Source organism: Bidens hawaiensis, unplaced genomic scaffold, assembly GCF_021521415.1.
Source record: "Bidens hawaiensis isolate Kalapana, Puna unplaced genomic scaffold, B.hawaiensis_p1.1 tig00020461_1, whole genome shotgun sequence".
Classification (NCBI taxonomy): domain Eukaryota; kingdom Viridiplantae; phylum Streptophyta; class Magnoliopsida; order Asterales; family Asteraceae; genus Bidens; species Bidens hawaiensis.
This window is the reverse complement of record NW_027493128.1, coordinates 202,528-214,927: the sequence shown is the minus strand read 5'-3', so window position 1 is coordinate 214,927 and position 12,400 is coordinate 202,528. Positions and strand designations below refer to the sequence as shown.

The following is a 12,400-nucleotide window of genomic DNA, read 5'->3' as shown; positions in this document are numbered from 1 at the left end:
ATTTGTTTTGTAAATATATTAGAGTTGCGGGTTGTAAAGCGGAAGACTTTGTTTATAATAAAATATTTATTTATTTCGAAAACTTCTTGAATATAAATATTTGAGTATTTGATTTACAATAATTGTTTAAATATGTCTACAATATATTAATAATTAAAAACTGAGCCATCTCCATAAACGAACGTCTCCATGAGTGACTCTAATTCCTTACTACATGTGCTAAACTTTATTCCCTAAAATGTTGGGAACATACTTCAGCGATATGCTGATGAATCGTTGACAATAAAAACATTTAATAAATCTTTATCTAACAAGATAGTATTCTACGCAAAAACGTCTCTTATTCCTGGGATTTGTACCACTTGTCACACACACACACAATTCAAGGTTCTCCGAAAACTGATGCCCATTGGAGAACTAGTTATGACTGCTAGCCTGCGGCCACGGCCTTGCTAGACAGATATGTTTGGATCCAGACAGATGTATACTCGGTCTGAGTTGATTTTATTTTCTATCTTGTATATGAGAGATAATGTAATCACTTATAAACATTTGACTAACTTTCTAAGATAAACAACCTGTTTATCTTATTGACTGATTGTAAAAGGCTTAACGTATTCACCTGTGGTTGCCTGTTCGGAATAATGTGGTGATCTCGTTTGAAAACCTTTGTGAATGAATGGTGCTTAACCTATAATACATTAGACTTACATAAAAACCTGGATTGTCTCTTGATTCGGCTACAGACCTTTAGTCTGGTTTTGATAGCTTTAAACCTTGATAGATAATTTGTTTGAATAAAATAATTAGATCTGCGGTCTTTCTGTTTATTTATCAATCATGTGCTGAGTTTCTTTTTCATGAAGAAACATCTATGATATGTTTCTTCTTCAAGAAATAACGTCAATTGACTATAATCTTTGTATATATAATCTTATGTTTCTTAATCATAAAGAAACAATATTTTAAATATACTTCTTACATATAATACTTTATGTTTCTTAATCGTGAAGAAACTATAATTTAACTATATCCTGTTGTATATAAATTTCGATGTTTCTTAATTATAAAGAAACATTATTTTAACTATAACCTTTGTTTATACAAAGCTTGTGTAAATATAAATTTGAACAAGGTTTGGGATATACCCCGGACTAGGGTCTAAGCCATATAATAAAATAATAACATAAGCGGAACCACTGCTTTACACGGTTATTCGGAATTTATACACCTAAGCTTGTACGAGCAGTACTTCTACTCTATGTTGCCTACTGGGGCTTAAGCCATCGGAACTTGGCATGCACTACGAGACTCGGCATGCAACACGAGGCTATGTGTGTGTAAGAAGTGTGTTTTGAGTTGTGAGAGGTGAAATGACGTGAACCCCTTTATTACAGGTAGGGATGGCAACGGGCTGGGTTCGGGCCGGGTATTGCTAATCCCATACCCGTACCCGGTTAAGTAGATTTTTTAAAAAAATTTCATTAGGATTTTTAAGTAGATTTTACCATTATAGTTATCGTATATATTTTTATTTATATATGAACTGTTACAAACTAAAATAGGGCACATTACATATATATATATATATAAATGTTATCATAAATAAATAATAATACTATAACTTTTGTATAACTTTATATATAAACTTGATAACATATAAAACATAAATAATACAAATAATACTTTTCAATGCATATATTAAATACAAAATGTAAAGAAAAAATGGAATTAATAATAAAAAATTTCGGGTATATAGTTCGGGTAAACGGGTATGCCTTTTCGGGTAATCAGGCTGGGTAGCACCAAATCCCATACCCGGCCCGTACTCACGAAAATTTTTCAAAACTAATCCCATACCCAGCCCAATACCCGTCGGGCTTCGAGTATACCCGTCTCGAATGCTTCGGGTTTTGGGTATAGCTGTCGGGTTCGGGTTATTTTGCCATCCCTAATTACAGGCGAATTTCTCAACCCATCGCATATCGCGATGGCCTTTAAGGTAGCCATTGAGTAGCGCGATGACTCAGCGTCTGCGCGTGCTGCCACATGGCCTGCCACGTAATGGGGCCGTCGCGTAGTGCGACACTGCCTAAACATTGGGGTTTGTGAGACTCTATCGCTTATCGCGATGGGCTTGTCTCATGCCGGTCACGTAGAGCGATGGATTTCAAAACTTAAATTTTGCAACCATATTACGTCCATCGCCCGAGCCCATGTCCATCCGCGTGAAGCAACTTTACTAAACCAATGAGTGTGCCTTGCCACGTAAGAATATTATCATATATAAACTCATCTTTTTATGAAAAGTTTACAAGTGTTGTAATTTGCAACCCGTCCGGTTGCCATCCCAACCTCTGTTAACTTAAAACCTATATTTTTATATGAAACAGAAACACACACAGAGTGAGAGTGACCAAAAGCAAGCAGCATCCATGGCAGCAGCCACTTGTTTCCTCACCAGAACCTTCACATCTCTTCCTCTCCCACACTCTCCTCCCCTTTATCACCAAAACCCTTAACCTTCATCACAAAACATCACCAGCAACCATCAGAAAACGTAACATCCACGCCATGTCCGCTTCCTTCGAATCTCGTTTACAAGACACCGTGAAGAAAACAATCACTGATAACCCAGTTGTTGTTTACTCCAAAACCTGGTGTTCGTAAGTAATAAATTTGCCCCGTAAGGCCCAAAGCTTCTTCGTTTTATTAATGAATTTAAGAAATGATAAGTAATTAAAGAATTGTTTCATTTTCAGGTATTCTGCTGAGGTGAAATCCTTGTTCAATCAGCTCGGTGTGCAGCCGCTCGTTGTCGAATTGGACCAAATCGGTAAGTTAAATTGAACTGTGATATTGATCAGAATGATCGGTACAAAAGTTAGCGTTTCGTTTCATGGATTTAGTTTTTGTAGTTACCGGAGTTTAGAAATTTAGTCATGTTAATTGTCAAGTAGCATACAATAGGATTTATGGCTTTACAAACTGTTAGATGGGCGCTGCAATGCCTCTATTTGCGGTATTTCTATCAATTATTTTAGAGATTTATAATTCTTCCTTTCCTTTTATTGGATGGAATTTCAATTGTACCCTACCGAAAAGATGTCTGAAAGTGAGTCATGATTGGGAACACATTTCTAAGCTACTGGGGATCTCACGATCCGTTGTGGATTCTTATTCTTACATCCACCATTTTATATAGGAATGAAGGTGCTCTTGGCTCGACGTCGTTCTAACTTGTTTTTAAGTTGATGCGGATATTATTGGACCATCCTACTACTTTGGACTTGGGGCGTGACGAATCCGCCATATTCACTTATTGGTATAAAGAGGCATCCTCTTTACACAACCCTTTTGGAGTATGCGCTTACTGTTTTATATTTTTTTCGATAACCATAAGAGCGTTCCACCAGAAAATTCACGGGACCCACTTAAGCAGAGCGGAAGCAAGTTGAAGCACAAAGAATAAATCTAAAGAAAAGTTGATAAATATTTGGATGAATAAACCAATACAATAGGTGCACCCTTTTATAGGATTTTCTAAATTTGGCAGGCTTGCCAAATTTTCGAAGTTATATTGAATAATGACTCTTGAAATTCAAACCATAAGTAGAAGTGTAGATTATGCTAATCAAAGATTTACGCGTTTTAGACTAAAGACAGGAAAGCATTGAAGATTGTCGAAATTTGGAAAATCTTGAGTGAGGAAATCAGAGACTTAGATGAAGGAAATCGGGTCTGAAAGTTGTGCCGAACCGCCTATAGCTGTTTGTTAGATTAGCTGGCTCGCCGAAACCTTTCCATTTGCTGGTTATGGACCCGTAACTCCACTCCTAGCCCAAGTTATACCCTTATGAAGTTTGGTTTTTTTTGCCCTTTCCCTTCGTCCAACTGGTCCAAATAAGAGTTTGCTAACTCTTGGATCAACTTCTCATCAGCCACCTACACCGTGCTAACCAATGTGACGAGGTAAAAGTAAACACGGTTTCATCTGGGTAGGTGATCTTCAAGGGGTTAAAGGCGGAACAGTGAAAGATGGATTCAAGCATCAAACCTCTGCTAGAGGAAATTAGGCGCTTCCCACCACCGCGCCACGCTGCCATCCTCTTGAAGATTATTATATTTACTTGCAGTCAAGATTTCTTTGACCAAACCAAGATGGCTCGTTATTGTTGAGCCTACATAACCACATATTCATGAAATAGGTACTTCTTTTAAGAGGAAACCGAACAAAATCCATTTCTCTTATGTTGAAGGTTGCTTACACGTGATCATGTTAGGATTTGGAGATAAAGATGCAATATACAGCTGGACCTAATCAGTCTTTGGTTCACATTTGAAGACATAAAACAGGTTGGATTTGGCGTGCAGGGGCTGCTACAAAACTAACCGAATGGGCTAGGGGCATATGAGTCATTTAATTTGTTTAATTTGGGTTTAAGTTGTTACGTATAACTATTGGTTAAATTAGTTAAGAGTTTTATTTGGGGTTTATTTATTGTCTATGTTTATCTAATCGGTCAAGAAATCGTAGGTCAGTTCGGGTTGTCCATTTATTAGGTGTTCGAGTATAATTAGGTTTGGTTTTGAGTCTTTATAAGTTGGTTGCTATTTTGGCAGAAGTGTTTATGGTTTCAATTAATAAGCAGAGTCAAGCATCAGGTTGGTCAAAATCTTCTGTGTATTTATCTCGCTGTTTATCGTGATTAGTTAACGAGGCCTTGCCATTAGTGTTAGTTGCACTTTATGTTTGGAGTTAAGAGATGCAATATCTGCAAATAAGTTGTTAAGATTTGAACCGCAACTTGTTAATTTTTTATTTTATTTCAGGTGCACAAGGACCGCAGGTGCAGAAGGTTCTTGAACAACTTACTGGCCAACATACCGTTCCAAATGTTTTTATTGGTATGTAGGATATGCATTAAGAGTCTCATATAATTTTTCAATTGATAACTTATGCATGTTCTAGTTTGACCTGAACTGACTTCGGGCATAAGCAGTTAGCTAGCTACTGCATAAATTTCTTTAGCACCATGCTTGATATATAATGTACTAAGGTGGCAATTTAACCCTCTTTTAGTAAAAGTGGGTCGAGTAACTTAAGCTTTGCTGGTAGGGTTAAATTGCCAGCACTCACTTAGGCTTTTCACTATGGTGGGGGGCTTTAAAGCCCCTCCACAGTGGCACGCCATCGCCAAGTGGGCAACGGGGCTTTAAAGCCCCAAACTATAATACCCCGAGGGGCTTTAACGCTTTTATTAATTAATTAATTTTTTTAACAAAAACACTATATAATTTAAACTAAATAATAATTTAATAATACTAAAATTAAAATTTAAATAAAAATAAAAAAACATACAAACCAAAATACATAAAAATAAAAAAAACTTAAATAAAAAACAATGAAAACATAACAACTTAAATTAACCAACATATAACTAATATTTGTCGTCGCTCTCTTCGTCGGCCTCGCCTTTGTCCTCGTTTGCATATTTGGCCATTATCTTTGCTTTTTATTTTTCTCCAAAAAAGCCTACGTGGCGGAATCTAGATGCGAAAGATCTTTTGCGAGGAACTTGAAATCCTTGTCTCGCTGGCGCTCCCATTGAACTTTTTTACTTTCATCATGCATCACTTTGTATTCCGCATGCGTCAATTTTCTTTCTTCATGCATTCTTGTGATTTTGAGTCCTTTTTAACCTTGGCAATCTTGGATAGTTTAAGCTTCAAGTTGTCAAAACGTGATCTCACTTCGTAACTTATCGAGGATGTCGTTCTAGACGAAGATCCTTCACCTCTAGCCACCGCCTTGGCTTTATATCTTCCTACCCGACGTGGTAAGTCATCCAGTTAATCAAAAACGAAATCGGGATCAAACTCGTTTAAGTTAAATTGACAACGAGAATCCGATGTGGCTTGAGACGCTGATTGATCGGCCGAAGTAGACGTTGTCTTTGATCGTTTGGACGGTTGCGATGAAAATAGCGGAACTAGCGCCCACTTTGGTGAGCTCGTGCATTGTCTCCAAGCTTTCAACACATTGAAATATCCTTTATATTCGGCTCTGTATTGTTTTAAGGCAAACTCCATCACGTTGGCATCGCTCATGCCGCTTTTTCTCCCATTTTTTGCAACGCGGGTGTAAATGTTGGAGAAGTTGGTTATTTTTTTACGCATTGCCTTCCATTTGCTGTAGACAGAATCGTCTTTGTGGTATAAACCTCAACCCATTGTAGCAAAGAACTCAGCGCGTATTTCATCCCAAAACTCAGGGGTATGTTTACCATTACCTTCAATAAAAATAAAAACCTAGTATTAGTCAACAAAAGAATAAAGCATGAAACGTATATAATTATTTTATATAATTTACCTTGAGTTGAGTCTTTGGATGAGTCAATCCACGCACGTGCCAACGCCATCTCCTCGTTTGTTTCCACTTTAATCTTTCGCCTTTTTCCCTAGTTGTTTGACCGCCAGGTTTCTTTTATGACTTCGTTTAGATTTTGATGTGGTACGGGCAACTTGGGTTTCGGGTTCTTGCGAAGACATATACGGCATTGGCGGTCGAAATAACATATCAGTGAACGGTTGCATGGGTGGAGGCATTACGGGTCGATGACCTTGTTGGTTGGCAAAGAAAGGGTTAGTAGGGTCATTGTTGTTTGAGAGCAAACTAGCCTACCACATTTGAGTCGGATCCCATGGGTTCGGGTTTGAGCTCGAGGTCGGGTTCAGGTTTGGGTTTGAGCTCAGGTTCATGGTTGTAGAAAGTTGAGAATTTGTTTTGAGTAAAATGACGGTGTTGAGAATTCATTTTGGGCGCGTTTATTTCACAGAATTCGTGGGAATTCAAAGGAATTGGAATTAAAATACCATGACATGGTGTGTTCGTTTCGTTGGAATTGGAATCTTAATTTCCTTTTGATGCATTTTGTTGTCAAGGAATTGGAATCCAATTCCTTCAAGTCCTTTAAATAAAGGGATTCTAAATCCTTCCAACATGTGGAGGATTTCAAGTGAATTCGTTGGAATATTTTGTCGAGTTTTTTTTTAAACACGAGAACAACGAATAAAATATTTTGGTTTTTTTTACCTTTTTTGTTTTCGATTTATATTTTGAGTTATGAATTTTTTATTATTATTTTTGAATATATTTTTTAGGGGCTTTTTTATCTTAATCATAGTCACATAGATCGCGGTTCGCTCTGGTACGGGAACGCAATTCGCTAGTGAGGACGTATTCGGTACGTAGGGGGGTAGGTTCATTTCGGTACGGTTCGGTACGATGCACCATAGAATCTGGTTCGATGTATCTAAATCTCAATTTAAAACAAAATGTACCAAATTCAATTTACAATAACATGTAACAAAAATTACCAAAGTTCAAAAACCACCAGATTCTATTTAAGAACAAAACAGAGAATGGAAGCATAAGTCTAGACTGAAGAAGACTAGAATATCGCAGAAATAATATAAGTATGAATTAGGTTAATTGAATATATACATGACTTGGTGTAATAGTTAATTGGTTGTCTTGGAATTTGGAAATCAATTAAATTATATACAGGAATCGAAGAGTTTCCTAATTTGCCGCCAAAATTATAGAATCAATTAAATTAATGTATCATAACAGGGGGAACGACGAACCAGGTCTATGAAATTGATTTTTCCATCAATTTAGAACGGCGAACCTTTCAATTGGAATCGATTTCTCCATCGATTTGGAACGACGAACCATACAATTGAAATCGCGAATTATTAGCGATCGGAACGCTAGCGATTTCGAACCGGTACAAAACGATCCAATACGAAAATCGCGGCTTCCATAGCGAATTATGTGACTATGATCTTACTATAAAACCCTTAAAAAATTCAAAAATAAAAAATCATAACACAAAATATAAATAAAAAACAAAAAATCTAAAAACTCTGAAATATTTCTGCCGTTATCCTCGTTAAAAAAAACTCGATTCCAATTCATTTTGTCAGACGAACACACCAAGAATAATTGGATTTCAATTCCTTCAAATTCCAATTCCTATTGGAATGTTCAGATTCCAAATCCAATTCATTCCAATTCCAGAAATTATGCAAATTTCAATTCCAATTCCATTCCATTCTGTGAAACGAACGCACCTTTTGAGTAAAATGATGGATTGAGAATTTGTTTGAGTAAAATGATGGTGTTATTTTTTTAAATAGGTTAAATATACTTTTTAAAATTTTTTTTATTTCAAACGGTAATATTCCCGTTGGATTGGAGGGCCCACCAAAACAAACCAATACTGCCGGTCTTCAGGAGCGCGCCCCCCCCCCCCCCCCCCCCTCAGCGGTGTTTCCTTCCATTACCGCCCCCATTACTTACCTCTCATAACGTGGAGCCTTATAAAGACTCAAAGGGAATGATCAGCACTCACTGAGTGGCTACTGATGGATGACTCACTAAGTGCCGACCGCCTATCATCTTTTACAATATTAAAAACACTTACGAATATGAAATGAAATATATAAATAAATCGGCTTACAATAACATTCATTATACCATTCTGATTTGTTTGCATTTGCTCATTTATGTGATTCTTTGCTATAGGGGGCAAGCACATAGGCGGCTGTACAGGTACTTTCTTTGCCATTTCCCTCTTGCTATTTCTTCTGTTAACCATTTCCTTTGTTATTTTCACATTCTTTTTGCTATCCTTCTGTCTGATTATGCAAGCATTTTTTTTTAAATAAATGAGGAATATAGTTAGGCAAAATTTTGGCTAATTGTGTCGGTTGAGGATATACAGTTCATTGAACTTTGTATTATTTTTTTCATTTACGCGTTGTAACATGAGTACAAATTTGTTATAGTTACAATGATAGTCTAAATATATTAGATAAACAGGCAAGTTTTACTACGTGTCGCATTGGCCTGATAAACTTGTTTACCTGACTACAAAATTATATTATTATAATAGTAGTCTATACTTTAGATAAAGCGATTTAGGAGGTTGTATGACTAGATAAACTCGGGTTAACTTCCGGCCCATTTAAAGTATTTATTTTTGGATGTTGAGTTTTGTATATGCCAAGTTTGATTGTATAATGCTGATTTGTGATTTGGTGCAGATACTCTCAAATTACACAGCAACGGGGAACTTAAAGATTTGCTGACTGAGGCGAAAACCACCTAACTCGATAATGCTCGACTGTTTTAGTCGCTCGAATTTACTGCTTGATTGTTTTGATGCACAAAAAACTAATATTTTCATAATTTTTGTTGGCATATTAAGCTTGATAAATTTTGATACAAGTTTTGTTGATTTTGTGTTATAGTTTAGAGACAAGTAGCATGATAATGACTCATCTCATAGGCTCTTAGATAAACAGAATAGCAAGACTATAAAAAAATGGTTATGAATTTTTATACGGATTGTCTACAGACACCAAGGAGTTTTTCTAAAAACCCTTTGATACGTCGCGTATTGGTGGGTTTTCTAGAAAAAACCTATCAAATTTTGTCTTATTATGTTTTTTTTATATTTGTTTTCTTTTCTTATTCTTTTTTATAATAAATTTATAAAATAAATATGTTGTTTTTCATTTAATATTAATAAATAATTACTTTTAACAGTAAGTTCGGTTTGTAAGAGTTTGGTCAAAATAATAAACACATAAATACATCAAAACATGTATTATATACAAAACCACGAGTTCGTACATATAAAACTAAATGTAACAAATAAAACAAAATATAACAATCTACATAAACCCCCCTGAAGTTCATGTTGCCGGGGGCCCTATAAGCCGCGTCATGGACGTCGACGTCGTCCTTGGCCCTGCACCAGGCCCCCGATCCCTCACCGGCAGCGTCCACGTCGTTGCCCCGTTTGCGTCTGACGCCCGACGTGCTCGCCTCGTGATCAAAACTGGGTGGGGGGGGGGGTGGTACCTCGTACCTAGTACCACGCTGAGCAGCGCCCAGGTGACTAATGACCCAGCTCATCTGGTGCTGCATTTGTAGCATCTCGAGCTCCAAGTATCACCGGGCGTTAGTGATGGGATCCAAACGCATCGCTCGATATGTACGTAGAACGTGCTGCGGCGGTGACCAATAATAAAACGTTTAATTAATAGACGAATTAAAAGCAACCGTAATACGATATGTACGTGGAACGTGCGTCCGGATCAGGAGGCGCGTCCCCACCAGCATCCGCATCCCCATCCAGATCCCCCTCGTCGACAAGCTGATTGACAATCTGCACCTCTGCTGTCGTGAGTGGGGGAGGCTGGAGTAAAGGCACCAGGACGTAAGGGGCACGTGCCCTAACCTCGGCCACCAGTCGGTCATACGAGCCATTAGGCCCGTCGAATGAAGGCACAATGTGCATGCTGGTGCAACGGCCACGGTCTAGAGGGTGCGGAGTGATCGATGCGATAGACAAGGCGTCCACCAGGTCTCCGTGGCCTAACGAGATCGCAAGCTGGGTGACGTACGGGCCACCCATCAAAGACCCTCGCGTCTGCTTGTGGTAACACCCATCAAAGACCCTCGCGTCTGCATGTGCTGGTTAGCGCCTTAGCAGACACCTAAAAAAATAGGTCGCAGAGGCTGCAGTGCTCCGCGCCCTGACTACTGTTGGACTCGGTCTGCCCAAGACACATTTTATTATTGATGTGGCTAGTACGTTATGATCCAAGTCAGGTCATACCCAATAACAAGCTAGACAAACACCAATTATATTTGTTTATTTATGATGTGATCATAGTAAATACGTATTAACACTTAAGCTATTTGGAAAAGGGTTTCTAAATACATTGTATTTGTGAAATAAGTAAATCATATGGATGATTTATATTTTGAGAGAAGACATTATATAGTGTTATTTAAGTTGGTTAAATAACAATGTATATAAGACTAATTAACTTTGCATGATACTTATGTTATACAATTACTAAGAAATAATATAAGATTATATAAATGTTTTATGTTATAAAAAGAAAATATAAAAGTTGAAAAGGAGAGAAAGAGAGCTCCCCCCTTTTACTTCTTTCGTTTTTATATTATTATTATTATTATCTTAGTGGGTGCATGCAATGGTTTGGATTGGTTACTTGGAAGGTGCATTGAAACAAAAGACTTCTAGCTTCTCTCTTTCATTGGTATGCATCATAATTCACAAGTAAATTTTTTCTCTCCCTCTCCTTTTCTCTCTAAATTTTCGGCCAAAAAAGGAGGAGCCAAGGGAGGAAGAAATTTTGAGTGTAAATCCTAGCTACAAGGAGTTTGCTTGAAGGCTTGAAAGGTATACAAGCTTGAGGAACTCCTACCTTGAAGTTCTAGCCTACCATTCATCATCTCTTTCACATTTCCTTTGGTTTTGAAAGGTAGTCTTGACATGCATGGACTTATAGTGACATGCATGTGTTTGATAGTATGTATTTCGTATTTGGATCCGGGCTTGGGTTTTGCATGTATAAAATTGGTTTTATACATCTAAAATTAACAACATTTAAAACATTTATCCGCTGCGTTTTTGGTAAAAGTAAGGTTTTATCACTTTGATAATCTTGTTAAAACCCAACAATGACATCAAGGGCCGCTTATATGGATGCATGCTTCATTAGACCCAAAAATTTTCGGGTTTATGGTAGGGTTTTACCATATGGCCGAAAATTTTAGGGGTTTTGGTTACCCCATGGTTTTTCAAGGTTATACTTTACATACATGTGGTAATCTTGAAAAACTAAGTCATTTGGATGATTGATTGTGTTGTTTGGACAAAACCCGAAACTTTCGGTTTGGTTAAAGTTTGGGCCGAAAGTTTAGGGTCAAAGGGGAACCATTTTTTGGTCTTGTGATTATTGCATATTTGGATGTGTGATAGATGTTCATAACCTAGCCATAGCCTTGTGTTTGGTTGAATGATTATGTTGATGTGTTTGTTCATTCAAGTGGTTGTTTGTTCATTCGATATGGTTGTAATATTTATTTGGGTTTGTAATCTATTTATTCATTCATTTGGTTTGTAATAATAAGTAGATTAGATGCATTTCTTTTACTAAAAAAATGTATTAGGATATATTTTGTAAAAAGAAGATGCAAGGAAGGAGACCCAAGTGAAGTGATGGAGACCACAACACGGATTGAGCCCTTGAAGCATTTGGATGCGGGATCAAGTGGGAGTTCACCGACACAAGCTTAAGTACTTTTGGGTCCCTTAGGAGAGACCTTTTGGCACACTTGTCTTCGGTCAACAAGTGTAGTCAACATTAGGAGGCTATGGTTATGAACTTGTGGTTGTATGTTTTATGCTTGCATGGTTGATTTACTTTTGTTTGTGTTATTGCAATGTGGTTTGCTAACAACTTAAAATCAACAACTAGCATAAAATCGGTAATAAAAATTGGTTTT

The 12,400-nt window shown here is 37.2% G+C and overlaps 1 protein-coding gene across 1 annotated transcript; it reads left to right on the top strand.

Annotated features, from left to right (window-relative positions):
- Positions 1–2,567: 2,567 nt before the first annotated feature.
- LOC143560868 (monothiol glutaredoxin-S10-like) lies at positions 2,568–9,159 on the top strand. The gene is made up of 5 exons (XM_077049065.1): positions 2,568–2,666; positions 2,763–2,836; positions 4,834–4,908; positions 8,594–8,673; positions 9,115–9,159. The coding sequence occupies exons 1-5, from the start codon at positions 2,575–2,577 to the stop codon at positions 9,157–9,159; spliced, it is 366 nt and encodes a 121-aa protein (XP_076905180.1). The 5' UTR covers positions 2,568–2,574.
- Positions 9,160–12,400: the final 3,241 nt, after the last annotated feature.

Bases quoted from the DNA above. Each gene is read 5' to 3' on its own strand.
- LOC143560868 (XM_077049065.1), top strand. From the start codon at position 2,575: ATGTCCGCTTCCTTCGAATCTCGTTTACAAGACACCGTGAAGAAAACA. The intron at 2,837-4,833 runs GTAAGTTAAATT...ATTTTATTTCAG, and splicing joins TGTCGAATTGGACCAAATCG to GTGCACAAGGACCGCAGGTG. The intron at 8,674-9,114 runs GTTATTTTCACA...GATTTGGTGCAG, and splicing joins TTCTGTTAACCATTTCCTTT to ATACTCTCAAATTACACAGC.